We start from the raw sequence: 12,497 nt of genomic DNA, 5'->3' as shown, positions 1-12,497 counted from the left end.
AGGCTTGGCTAGTTGCTTTTTTTTTTTGTAAGGATTGTGTTTTGATGTGTCAAAGACAAAGGGAGTGGAGGGCAGACTGGCACAGATATATTTTTCTCTCCCTAATGACACCAATACCATTTCATGGCTTACTGAGCAGATTGAATCACACTCAATCTTAGTAAGTCTCACTCTCTGCTTCTGTCTCTCTGTTTCTCTTTTCTGACAAGTTTCACCACTCTCTTCTCAATTAGACTATCACATGCACATTCATATGCTACCGTACACTGATGTGTTACACTCACACTGGTGGATGCTGTTTGATTGCATTTGGGTCAGCAGTTTGCTGGTGCTGAAAGCAGAGGACATGGAATTTGTCAGTTTACCCATTCTACAGTCACAGGGGGCAGTGTGTAAGCTAACAGCTCTGCTGGAATCAGGCCCATAAGGTTAGTTTTACACAAGCCTGTCAGACTGCACTGTCAATCACTCTTCTTTTCTTTTCTCTGCTCTGCTCTCCTCTTACACATTCTCCTCAAAATGTGGAAGACTGACGTTATTCTGCTTAATAAACCTTTAAAGATTTATGTACACTTTCAGTGAAAGAACTCAGTATTTCAGACAGTTCGGCAAAGGCCTTCATCTTGTGTTTTCCACACATACATTTATGAACTTGCCTTTTGTGATGGTGGAAAATGATATGTGGCAGCCAGGACATACAATCTTCCCCAGCTGGTATTTATAGTCTTGAACAACTGGAACATTCTATGGAATATGGATAGAGTTTTAGAGAATTTTTTTATCATGTGGTGCGCCAGCTCTGTTCTGCTCCTGGGTGACTTGATTTTATGTTTCATAGTTCGATAGATGGCCTTTCCCTTTTAATGCACTTGAAACAATAAAAACCAAAATGTGCGCACGTTCACCAACATGGCACCACAAACACAATTTCTAAACTGTATAGTTTTTTGATTAAATATGGGCAGTACATTATGTAATTAGACATCTTGTGGGCTTTTTTATGATTATAATGTGGTAGAGTTTAAACTTGCAATAACATATTTCACCTAAATAGTTGCATGTCTACAAATCCAGCTGTCATAGAGAAACAGTATATTTTGAAGTCTTGTATCTAGCCACCACGTGAATGTAGCTATGAACGCAGGTAAAGACTGAAAGAGAGGGCACCTGCCTTTGTGCTCACTCCGTACATGCTGCTCGTTTTCAATCTCACAAATTGAGTGGTGCAATAATCTGCTGCTACTGGGGGCATCTGGTGGCACATACCTTCAATACCCCACAACTGAAACTTCATATTTATAGACAGCAACCAAGCAGCTCACATATCTCCACATCACAGCTGTTTGCATTGCAGTGTTGGGTGTCACATAGCTGTCTGGTGCTCCTGTGGTTGTCACATTAAAACACAAGATAAACAAACAGCAACATTTAGAGTTTATTTTTTACACCCCTGGGAGAATTTATTTCACATTTTTATGGAGGCTGATGGTTTTGATGCTGTATCTAGGGTTGGGTTTTATAAAGGCCGGAGGGACCAATGCGATTATTGTTGGCTTTGCGGAGAGTAGTGGTGCAAATTTTAGGCTACATCTGTTGTCAATAGTCAGCACTGTTACTAGTCAATAAGTTAGTAGTTTATGAATTACAGCGCTCCTTAATACTTTTAGTCATCTAGTCTTAGTTCTAAAACACCTGCTCAGTTGGGGCAGATGTCCTAGAAATGTACAAATATTGATGTGCCACCTTAGTCATAGTGGGTGTCACTTATACAGTTCACCGCGTTTGTGTTGTTTGATCAAAGTACAGCTTGTCCTAAATGTCAGTACCGTTTGTTAACATGAGCCTCCGACAGCATCAGCTATCTAAACTGGGCAGCTGCCAGAAAACAACTTCCTCCCACAGTAAACACAGTAAGCCACACTGATGCTCTTTCTTCATTTTATTTTAGCAAGGTGCATTCAGCTCAAAACTTGCATAGCCAATCTCAATTTCATCTCATTAAAGAATAACTTTGGTCATTTTTTAAATTAATATTATTCACCGTCACCATACAGATACTAAATCCAACATTAAGTCTTCTCTACTCGCATAGAGGAGTAGTTGAGTAGTTGTTATCCAGCAGCCTGATTAGTTTGTTTGTCTGTGCCATAGACCTTTTTTCTTGTCCAAAAATGATTAAAAACACATCAGTTTAACATGTCGGTCTACTAGGGGACGTGTTTCTTCTTTCTGAAAAATAAGAATCACTCTCATCAGTGTCTTAGAAATATAATAAATCTAAATGCATTTATATAAATCTTAAAATCTTATATCTTATAAAAGTTGTACATGCAGTTCAAGGAAGTACTTTTTTAGAGGATGTGGAGCAATGTTGTTAAAATATCATAGTATTTTGGATTGAAATAACATATCACTTCTTGAAAGGATAGCAAACATGAGTAGAGAAAATTGAGTGTTGTTTGTAGCCTCTGAATGGTGATTGTGGACAACACAATTACAAAGTTATGCTTTAAACTGTAAGACACACCGCTTAGTGGTGCTACCAGGTAGCTTATTATTATACAGAATATTGCTGTACATTTCCTGACATGAATCGATTATCAATCATTTAATATGATAGGGGGAGAGGTTAGTGGGGGGACAGGATTAGCAGGGAGTCTACAAACTACTGCCAAGAACAAAACTGAACAGACAGAGATATGATGATGACTGTGGATTTGTAACAAATGAAGAAATGGTATGTGCGGACAGACTGGAGTGGACCCGAGAAAATTAAGGGAATGGGAGCACAAAGGGTCTGTCTGGCTATGGGAGGTTGCCACCAGAGATAATAGTGTGTGAGAGAGAGCTGGTGGCTTTTTACAGACACACTGAGAGCAGAGACTGTGGGAGGGAGAGGGAGAGAAAGGCCAGCATAGCTGAGTGGTGTTGATTGGCCTGTTTGAAAACACATGAACTGCAGACAGAGAGAGAGAGGGAGAGAAAGAAAGTGAAGAGAAAGTGTCGCTCTGCGCCGTGCCACGCTGCAGCCCAAACCACATTAGAGCAAATGAATCCATTCCACCTTCCGTTATGGCAGCTCCCGCACAGGGCCTCAGGAAGGAGGCGGGGGAGGAGGGAAGGAGAGTGGCAGGAGGTTTGAGATATGAGGGACGGGGAGAAGAAAATGATAGAACAGAAAATGGAAGGTGGTGGAAAGGAGTCGCATGCTGGGTGGCTTTAATGATGTCTGAGGGCTATAGAAAAAGGAAGCAAAAAGCACATGGTGGGGAGAGAAAGCAAAGCTGCAGCCATACAACTGGAGACGAGGAGTGGAGATCCCCCACTGTGCCGAGGTGGCAGGAGTGATAGTTATGCTCTCCTTTGTCAGACTGTTGCCGAATAACGAAGATGATCTCTACTCATACTTTGCCTAGTTGCTCCTTTTATTTTGTTGAGCACTGGCCTCTAAACTTTACATACAGGATAGATCAGAGATACTGAAACAGAATAGCACTTAAGCTCTTATTTCCCTATCATTGCATGAAACCCGTAATTATCTGACATAAACCAAGAATCATTAATTCCCTCTAGGGCCCTCTGGGGCCTGGGAAAACCCATTCAAATATATACCAGGCACTTTTTAAAAAATATAGCTTTACAGCTACATATACTAGTAGAGGACATTTAGAGCATTTGATGTATGTAAATATTTAGGTGTTTATGTGCTTGCCTTACATTTGCCTGGACAGAATTATCTTAAACTGAATTGAATGTATCACGGGGTTCTTAATTGCTATGGTAAAATATATACCAATGTCTTAAAATATTTATCATTATCAATACTGATTCTTACCATATCACCCGAGCCTATTCTTAATACACTCCACCGTGACAAAGCTAGCTGCACTCGACAAAGGTGGTAGTCATTTACAGTGAAATGAGAAATTACTCATGCTATGAGTGATCATGTGCTATGTGTGTACGTGTGCATGCAAAAGACGTGTGTGTGTGTGTGTGTGTGTGTGTGTGTGTGTGTGCAGCTGCTGATAGTGAAAAGATAATTTCAACACTATCTCTTTTTCTTTCTCACAGTCTCTTTTCCCTACTGAGCCTGGCCCTTCTCGCCCCCTTCTTTGCCATACTCCAGTGCTTTTTATATTACTGTGCTTTTGTTTCTGAGTACTTATTTCTTGTCCCACTTCCCCCAGCTTGTTTTGCTCAGGAAAAGAGTATTTGTGTATTTTGGAGACAGTGAGAGAAAGAGACAAAAGCTTCCTCTGGTGTTAGTATTTTGTGGTTTGCTAGTCTACTGTGATTCATAGCAGCATCCTCCCACTGCTGTTTAAAGGGAGGTTGTAATATGCACAGCAAAATTGAATGTGTAATCCTTTGCTTTGCACCTCTGGTAAGCAGTGCTGAGTGGAGCTGATTAAGATGTTTGAAAGACAATTAAGATTAAGCGGGCCCATCCTCAGCATGTGCATACTCTTGGCAACAATGGCAGTAGCAAAGAAGTTCCACAACAGAAAACAGAAATCTGCAAAAGTGAAGAAAAATCACACTTTATAGTTTTTTCAGTCAGCTGTAATCAAGCTATGGAGAATCAAAGGGAGAAATGTAAACACATTGCTGCTTAAATTTTTAACTTGTCTTCTGAAGATGAGATTACAGATTAGTTATTAATTGTGATAGCAAACAAGGAAGGGTGAGGATGTAGGGCAAAAAGAGGGCTTCCGTCATGTTTCCAGCTGAAGCATTGTCTATTATGCAACACATTTTCGCCCCTGAGAGGGGGTGTGGTGCTGCAGCGTCTGTCATCCTGGACAGTCAGTCAGTCATTCGGGTGGATTGACTTCTTATCTTAGTTACAATGCACTGACTGAAAACAGCCATGCTGTTCAGTTGTATTTCCACCCCACTCATATTCCTTTCAGAACCTGAGGGCCTGTCTTCTTATTGACTAACAAAAGTGCTGCCCGTATGTAGGAGGAGGGATGGTTATGTGTGTGTTGGACTTTGTAAAAGAAGAACACAGGGAAGGAGGGGAAAAAAGAGAACATTGGGTAAAATAGTCAGCTGTCTCCACCCCCAGCCCCCTACCTTGACCCTCCTCCTTCCCCCTTCAGTCTTGGCTGCAAGTGTGTAGGGAGAGCAGGAAGGGGAGCTGGAGGAGAAACAGTTAATCAATAGCCACAAGGTCTGACGGCCAGCGCTGGGCTGGAGCGTGCCCTGTTAGCGGTCCGTGGAGCTGCCTGCCCGCTGAAGGGGATTTGCAGCACTTGTCAGGGCTTACAAGAGCCCTCTCTGGACCACTTGCTCTGGGTGGAGTGTGTGAAATAGACAAGCTGGTTAGCAGCAGGAGAGGGAGACATCTTCTGGACACTGGGGGACACCACAGCACAGCAGAACTAGGCCACCCAAATTTATGGTTATATTATCCGCGGTCAGAGTGGCTTGGTGCCTTGCAGGATGTAAAGTTAGCTGTTGTGTAGGGACTTTTTACAGACATTCAGCAGCCTCTACAGCACCTAGTCATTTGGCAACCCGTCATGAGGCCACATTTGCACCAGAATTTCCCCCTTACTCATGTGAACACTGATGTTTAAGACTTTGTGAGTGCACTCGAGGTAATTCTTCTCTGGTAATGCTTAAGCTCAGAGGATTAGTAACACACTCTTATTCTCAAAGTGTTCCTTTGAAGTTTTACCTTTAAGCTTAATCAAAGTGAAGAATTCAAGCTTTTGTGCTTACATGCTCTTAAGTGTTTGTGTGTGCGTGTGCGGTGTGTGTAAGAAAGAAACTGTGTATACTTTCAATACTCTTTTAAGATAAGTATACCAGACTGAGTAATACACATGAAAACACCCTGCGTGAGCACTATGCTTCCATCATATTCGTTCTGTTTCTCACACCAGGGGACCTTGGGGGACCTTTTATCAGTACTGAGCAGCTTTCTAGAGCCCCGCCACCCCCACCTGCAGTTTCTCTGTTTGCCTTTTGTGTGGAGGAATGCAAGGCGGACCATACACTGATGGAGAGCGATGGAGGCCTCACTGGCAAACCAGCATGATACCTTTTAACCCAGCCTCAATCCATTTCTTTGAGATGGTCAGAGTAGTGAGGAACTGAAACTCTTGTTGCTGTTCACTGTTGGACTAGAGCAGCATATATACTGAACTAAACATATGACATAAAGCTGAGATTTATCAGTTAATAGTTATTGGAATACATTTGTTGTATACTGTATACTTCACTGATAACCTCGACTGGGTGGTGGCTTTCTTTTAAAGAGAGAAAACAGATGATGTCCTTTGTCAGTTGCAGTAGGTGTTCGATTTTTTTTTCCCTTAGGTAATGTAAAGTAAATAAAGTTTCATTTTCGTTGTTTTTCCATTTATCGTTAACATTGCTTCTGTGGAACATCTCAGTTTCATGCGTTTGTGAAAAGAAATGGTCCTTCAGACAGATCAGGCCGTTCAGTGAGTCAGTGCATAAACAAGCTGGCTTCCCTTTTTGAGGATTTGTCAAGCTGTTAAAATGCAATTTGAACTGCAAAAGCTACAAACTCTTCATGTTTGACCTGACAGAGACTTGTTCAAACAGATGTACTGTACCTCACCTCCTCCTTTTGCTTTTGCAGAGTGAAGAAGTTTTAATGGCGTCCCGGTAGAGACATCAAGATGAACACATTACCATCAATGGACCGGCACATCCAGCAGACCAATGACAGGCTGCAGTGCATCAAACAGGTGTGTATATGGACTCATTTAGCAGTATTTTAGTCTTCATTTAACTTATTTTACAACTGTGCAGACATGGATTCTGGAGGCAAAGACAGAGTCAGTTTTTTTGGGGGATTCCTCTACTTTCTTACACTCCTTTCAGCACCTTATATGGGCATCAGTTTTTTTCTGGTCATTAGCTCCAGTCACACAGATCAACTCACACAGGGTCATACATAGAGGGGGCGAGAGGCAAATCTACTAGTAAACATATGAAGACACTTCAAACGAAACTGGAAACATAACAGATTCTACTCCCCTCCTCCCCCGCTGGTCCTGTGATCCCTTACATCACAATCCTGACTCCTGACATATACCAGACCTTGTTGTGGTTTTCTTAAAATGTTTTCTTGACTGCTAGTTTTCAGGAGACTCCTTGTACACACGCAGAATGAAAGACGCAGACAGACAGACAGACATAACCCAAGGCTACCGCCTCTGCCTCTATTTAATAGTCTACAAGAACTCAGTGACTGGTTGGCTGGCAGGCTGTGGGCTTATTTGTTTATGCTATGTGGGTGTGATCCTTTATATCTCCCAACATCCATATGACACCATGCCTTACAGTGAATCCGTGAATGATAGGGCTTTGAGCTTGCAATTATGAGGTGACATATCCCTTTTTTCGCCTGCTGTTAAAAACTCCACCCCACTCCAACCTAATTGCCTAAGCACCCACTTTAATAGTGCTTATTTGAACAGAGTTTATTACCTCAGTTGTTTTATTGTTATTGCATCTCTCAGTGTACGTGATGGCTAAGTCTTAGGAAGAATCTTAATATTAGGTGGACCTACTGACTTCACAAATGTCCCACAGTTACTTTCTTCACTGATGAATGAATTCACTGATAAGCCCTAAATAGCCCAACATAGTTAACAAGTGCATCTTAATAAATTTACTAATTGTAGTTTGGTTTATGTACTATCTGGCTCTGGCTGTAATAAAGTGTGTAGTAAACCAGACTTGAAAGGCACTGAGTTAGGCAGTGAGTTTCCAGCTTGTGGCAGCTGTCCTTCAGGATGTGGTTTTTGTTTGGGGAAAGCAGAAAACGAGGCGTTGTGCTGTATTTCGTGCTCTCAGGTATGCACTTGACTGGCTGAAAAAGGATAAGTCAGTCCATCACGGCAGGACAGTTGGTGAAATTTCAGGCTTTTTTACGGCTTTATGACTGTAGGGACTTATTGAGCCAAAACTGACTTTTACCCCTGTTGTTCGTTTGTTTTTGATTTTTCTTTTGTTTGCTTTATTTTTCTGACTGCCCTCAGGAGATAGTACTGGAGATAGTACTAATTGTGTATTTAATTTATCTACGAAATTGGAAGTTGGAGCTGGGAATGAAATCACAGCCAAGGTGACCACATTCCAGTATGTCAATCACTAACCCTAACAATGAGTTTATTACAGCTGATTACGTGGAATTTTGCCTACACAAATGCTGTAGCACCATGTCCACAGGCATGCACTCTGTGTAGGTCTGTTTTAATAAGACAGAATACAACATATGTGGTAATAAAGTTTTGCTACACCTTTCTCTTTGTTGATTAATGAATTAGCAATCTTGTATTTTGAGGTGAGGTTCGGACTTTGCGTAGTGTTCCAATTGAAATTTCCAGATGGGAACTTGGAAAATCTGACTTTGAGGCTGTTACCTGTAATAGTAACAGTTAAAAACTATCTCCACTCTAGAAATAACATAACAAAGACAGTGTGAAAACACATGGAGAAGTGTAAACAGCAGCCAACACAAGAGACGATTGAGAACTCGGTAGGAAATCAAGTCACAACCAACCACCTTTACATTACAGGTTGAGGTTATGGTTGCATAAGCTGCAGGTTATGGTTCAGCTAAGTCCCTTCAGTCAAAAAAACCTATTTGTCTGTTGAAACCCCATCAGTGCTGTTGCTGCTGCTGCTTAGCCCTCCCCCCCACCGGCACCCCGACACCTCCCCATTCATGTCCTCATCCAACCCTGGACAGCAACAACAACAAGAACAGCTCAGGCCCCATCCTCCTCCCAAACCAAAGCAGAGCTTTTTCACTCAGCTGTCCTCCCCCTCACACTAGGGTGGAGGTTGTCAGGCAGTCATTGGTGAGTGCTGCAGCAGGAGGAGCTGTGAGTTTAGATCTAGACAGACAGCTCCTGCTGTGCTAGTTCTGATTCCTCTCGTGCTGGAGGCTGATACGCCTCCCATCAAGCAGCAATAATGCCAGATTATATCACTCATCTAGAGCAAGCTCTTCTCCTCCCTCTCACTCAACAAGAGCATCTCTCACTTTCTCTCACTCTCCCTGCTTCTCCTTATCATCCGTCAAACCAGTGAGAGAATCCACGGCTAACTCTATCGCTAATCGCTAATCTTCACATCACAAAAGATGAGTCACTCAAGGTCTCTCTTGAAGCTCATGATATCACTGGGAACCCCTCATAGATTTTCTCTGTGGGCGGGTTCCGGGCCTGACACATAAGGCCGTGTACGCAGCTAAGAGGCCTTTTGTCACACACCGCCAAAAAGCTGCCCTTTCAAATACACTCACCTCTGCTGCCCCCTAAAGACAATAGTTCTACCCTCTTTGCAAGAACACACAAAACAAGATGCTTCAGCTCCAGATGAGAATAATAAATGCTTTCAAGTGGGCTCAATCTCGCCGACTGAACAAGCTGCAGCTCTGTGTGGTTTCAGAGCTATTAACCTCCTGAGCCGTGAAGAAAGGGAGCCCAATTTTAAAACCGCTTATTGTGTCCTGCCAGCCTGAGTAGCCTTCAGACACTGGGAAGAAAAGACTCAACTGTTTCAGGCCTCAGTGAACAACCAAGATAGACAGAGACTGAAAGAGATTAGACAACACACCAACCGTGCGTATTGAGTCTGCACACATAGCTGCCAGAACCAAGGTTGTTTTCTTTGTGCACAGCCAAGCCAGTCAGTGGACTTCTGGTGCCGAGGCTCTGTTACAATCCGAAAAGAGGCAACGAATGAGGGGAAGAGACAGAAGAAGGATTGGAGGGAAAGACTTGGTTGCTGTGTGGGTCATGGTGGTGAGGACTGGGTGTTGCCAAGAGAGATTAACAAGAAACACTGGCATCATTGTTGATATGGGTGTGATCTTCTTCCCACAGTGCAGCAGAGCTCTGAGTGGGCGTACACTGGAAGGAGTCAAGGTCCTCACAGGGTTGTGCAGAAACACAAGACATTAAATCAAGGCAGTTTGGAGGGAGAGCACAAGGCTGCAAAACTACTTGGTTTCAGTGTTTTTCCAATTTGTATTTAATGTGAAAAAAAAAAACGCTCATTATTTTCCTTTGTTTCTAATGGCTGTCTCTTTTCGCTGTGTTTGCACAGCACTTACAGAACCCGGCCAACTTCCACTCTGCAGCCACAGAGCTGCTGGACTGGTGTGGAGATCCCCGGGCCTTCCAGCGACCTTTCGAGCAAAGTCTCATGGGATGTCTGACGGTACGCAAACACAAATTATGGCTTTTGTTGAGTTTTTCAGGTACTTTTTTAGGAGAAGTGAGTAAAACAATAATTAGATCCTTAAACAAAGTGATCGCTGTATCCACTTGGGAGGCTACTTTTACCTACACTGTACAACAGCTGAAACTTGATTTCTGTTATGTACACTGTAACAATTGACAATTGGTTTATATTTTACTCAGTACTATACAAATGCTTGTTAAAACTGTTAGTAGCCACCTATTCGCACCAGTTTTGTATCCAGCAGCTACCCAAGGCCGGCCTTCAGGGGCCAGAAACAAAGGTTAAAGTCCTTGCCACCCACTGCTTCTCTTCATTTTGTGCACACACACACACACACACACACACACACACACACACACACACACACACACACACACACACACAAACACACAAAAAACACTTGAGCACCACTGGGTAGCCAGTCACCTCTGGCTTTCGCTTTTCAGTTCACCAACTACCACTCAGCGATCTAGATACAGCACAATACAGCTGGCTTGCACCAGGTGTGTGAAAAAACAACACTAACTCACTCACACACACACACACACACACAAACACACACACATAAAAGGGAGCTTTAGATCTTTGAATTAGAAGTTTCACGCATTTATCACCAAGATCACATTGTCCCTAGCTGAATTGGTAGCGTGAGCAAACAGATAAATGCTCATTAATGTGTAAATCACAATAAAAGCCTCTTAAAGGCTCATAAAGAGCAATGCAATGAAGCCCACCACTGAGATCCCTCTCAGCATGGGGCTGTTTCCATCAACTAAATTGCTCCATGAGACTCAGAGCAAACGGCTTATCATCTGGAGAATTACAGCAGGCAACAAGCCCATGCATTCTTTCAAGGATTTTGTCTTCGTGACGTTACCTCACTGGTTATGTATCAGTGCGCGCAGCTGAAATGTAAAGATGACTGGACATCTTCTCAGTCATTGCTCATGAGATTGGTTGTAGTGAGTGTGTGCTTCATGTGGAGACTACAGCCCCCTCTGGCATGTTGTACATGTAGAAGTCATGCATACACCCACGGTGTCTCCAGAACCATCAAAAGATATAAGAGAGGTGTCAGTGCAGTACTGTTCACTCTGTCTGCTTGACAAATTCTTGTTATTTGGTTTCTTTATACATACTGCATTGTGTTCACAGCATGGGTAAAGCCACTGCATGCCGACATCACCCACGTAGTTCACTATAGGTGCTGTTTTTCATATACAGCCATTTCAGCAAGAAGCAAAAATAAACTGCAAATCAGATTCTTTCTTTGTTTCTGCAGCAAATAGATAAACAGCAAAATGGCTGACCCAGTAACACTCCAGCAACTCTTACAGCGCTGTTTTCATATTGACAGGAATATGGGTCTGGATGTACATCCTCAGAGGGAGATTAAGCTGAAAAAGGCTTATGAGGTGAAACACTGTTAAATCCGTGTTGAATCTATGCAAGCCTCTGTAGCTGGCTGCCTGCCTTGAACAAACGGTAGGGCAGACTCAGCTACGCAGGAAAGGAAATGATTGACAAGATGATTCAACAGCTTCTCGGAACTGCATAATATAGGGATAAGTAGATTACAATGAAAAGTATTTACCCCTGTTATTATATCCTTGCGTTTCCTGCGTTGAAAAAAATTGTGTTTTACTCTTCATTTAAAACAATCAAATAAACCCTATTTATTGACACATGTTTTAGTAGATTTTATTCAGCTTTTAAGTGGTTATATTACCTGTGACAGAGGCACTTTATGATCACTGCTGGCTGTTCTGTTGGCTCTCTAAAAGGCAGCCCATCTGACCTTGTTAATGAGAATGAGTGTTTTGAGGTCAGAGGGAGCAGAGGAGATGTCATCTGTTGGCAGATAAAAGCAAAGGGGTTTCCCCTCTAATAATGATTTACTCCCCTCGCGAGTCCTGTTTAACGTCACTCAGTGTCCCCTTTACATTAAAATCTGAGGGGTTCCTGCTTCATGTCATGTAAATGTTTTTGAAGTCAAGTTGAAGTCTCAAAAGTGGAACAAAAACAAGAGCTTGAAATTTTTTGTTCACCTAGCAGACACAAACATATTGCTTTTACACATTTTCTACACGGACATTTGAAACATCATTCAGTAAAATCAGTCAGTTAAGCCGGACGTTAACTGTTATTAACAACAGCAAGAGACCGCAAGCTCTGTTATTTTTTCACTTTCCTGATTGCGTAATTAAACCGGCACAGTTTGGTTCAGAGACATGATCTGGCCAGAGCGGTCT

The 12,497-nt window shown here is 42.5% G+C and overlaps 1 protein-coding gene across 9 annotated transcripts in view; it reads left to right on the top strand.

The window, feature by feature from the left end:
* LOC137134310 (zinc finger MIZ domain-containing protein 1-like) overlaps nt 1-12,497 on the top strand; it is a 91,138-nt gene that overhangs the window by 53,769 nt on the left and 24,872 nt on the right. For all 9 annotated transcript variants that reach the window (XR_010915423.1, XM_067519057.1, XM_067519021.1 and 6 more), the window contains 2 exons: nt 6,623-6,731; nt 10,108-10,221. Coding sequence is in view for 8 of the 9 variants with exons in the window: in XM_067519057.1 (XP_067375158.1) it covers nt 6,663-6,731; nt 10,108-10,221 (183 nt within the window). In the remaining variant the exon portion in view is untranslated. The remainder of the gene's footprint in view (nt 1-6,622; nt 6,732-10,107; nt 10,222-12,497) is intronic.

Source organism: Channa argus, chromosome 1 (genome assembly GCF_033026475.1).
Source record: "Channa argus isolate prfri chromosome 1, Channa argus male v1.0, whole genome shotgun sequence".
NCBI classification, from domain to species: Eukaryota; Metazoa; Chordata; class Actinopteri; order Anabantiformes; family Channidae; genus Channa; species Channa argus.
The sequence above is the reverse complement of the archived record's forward strand: the minus strand, read 5'-3'. Positions and strand labels throughout refer to the sequence as shown.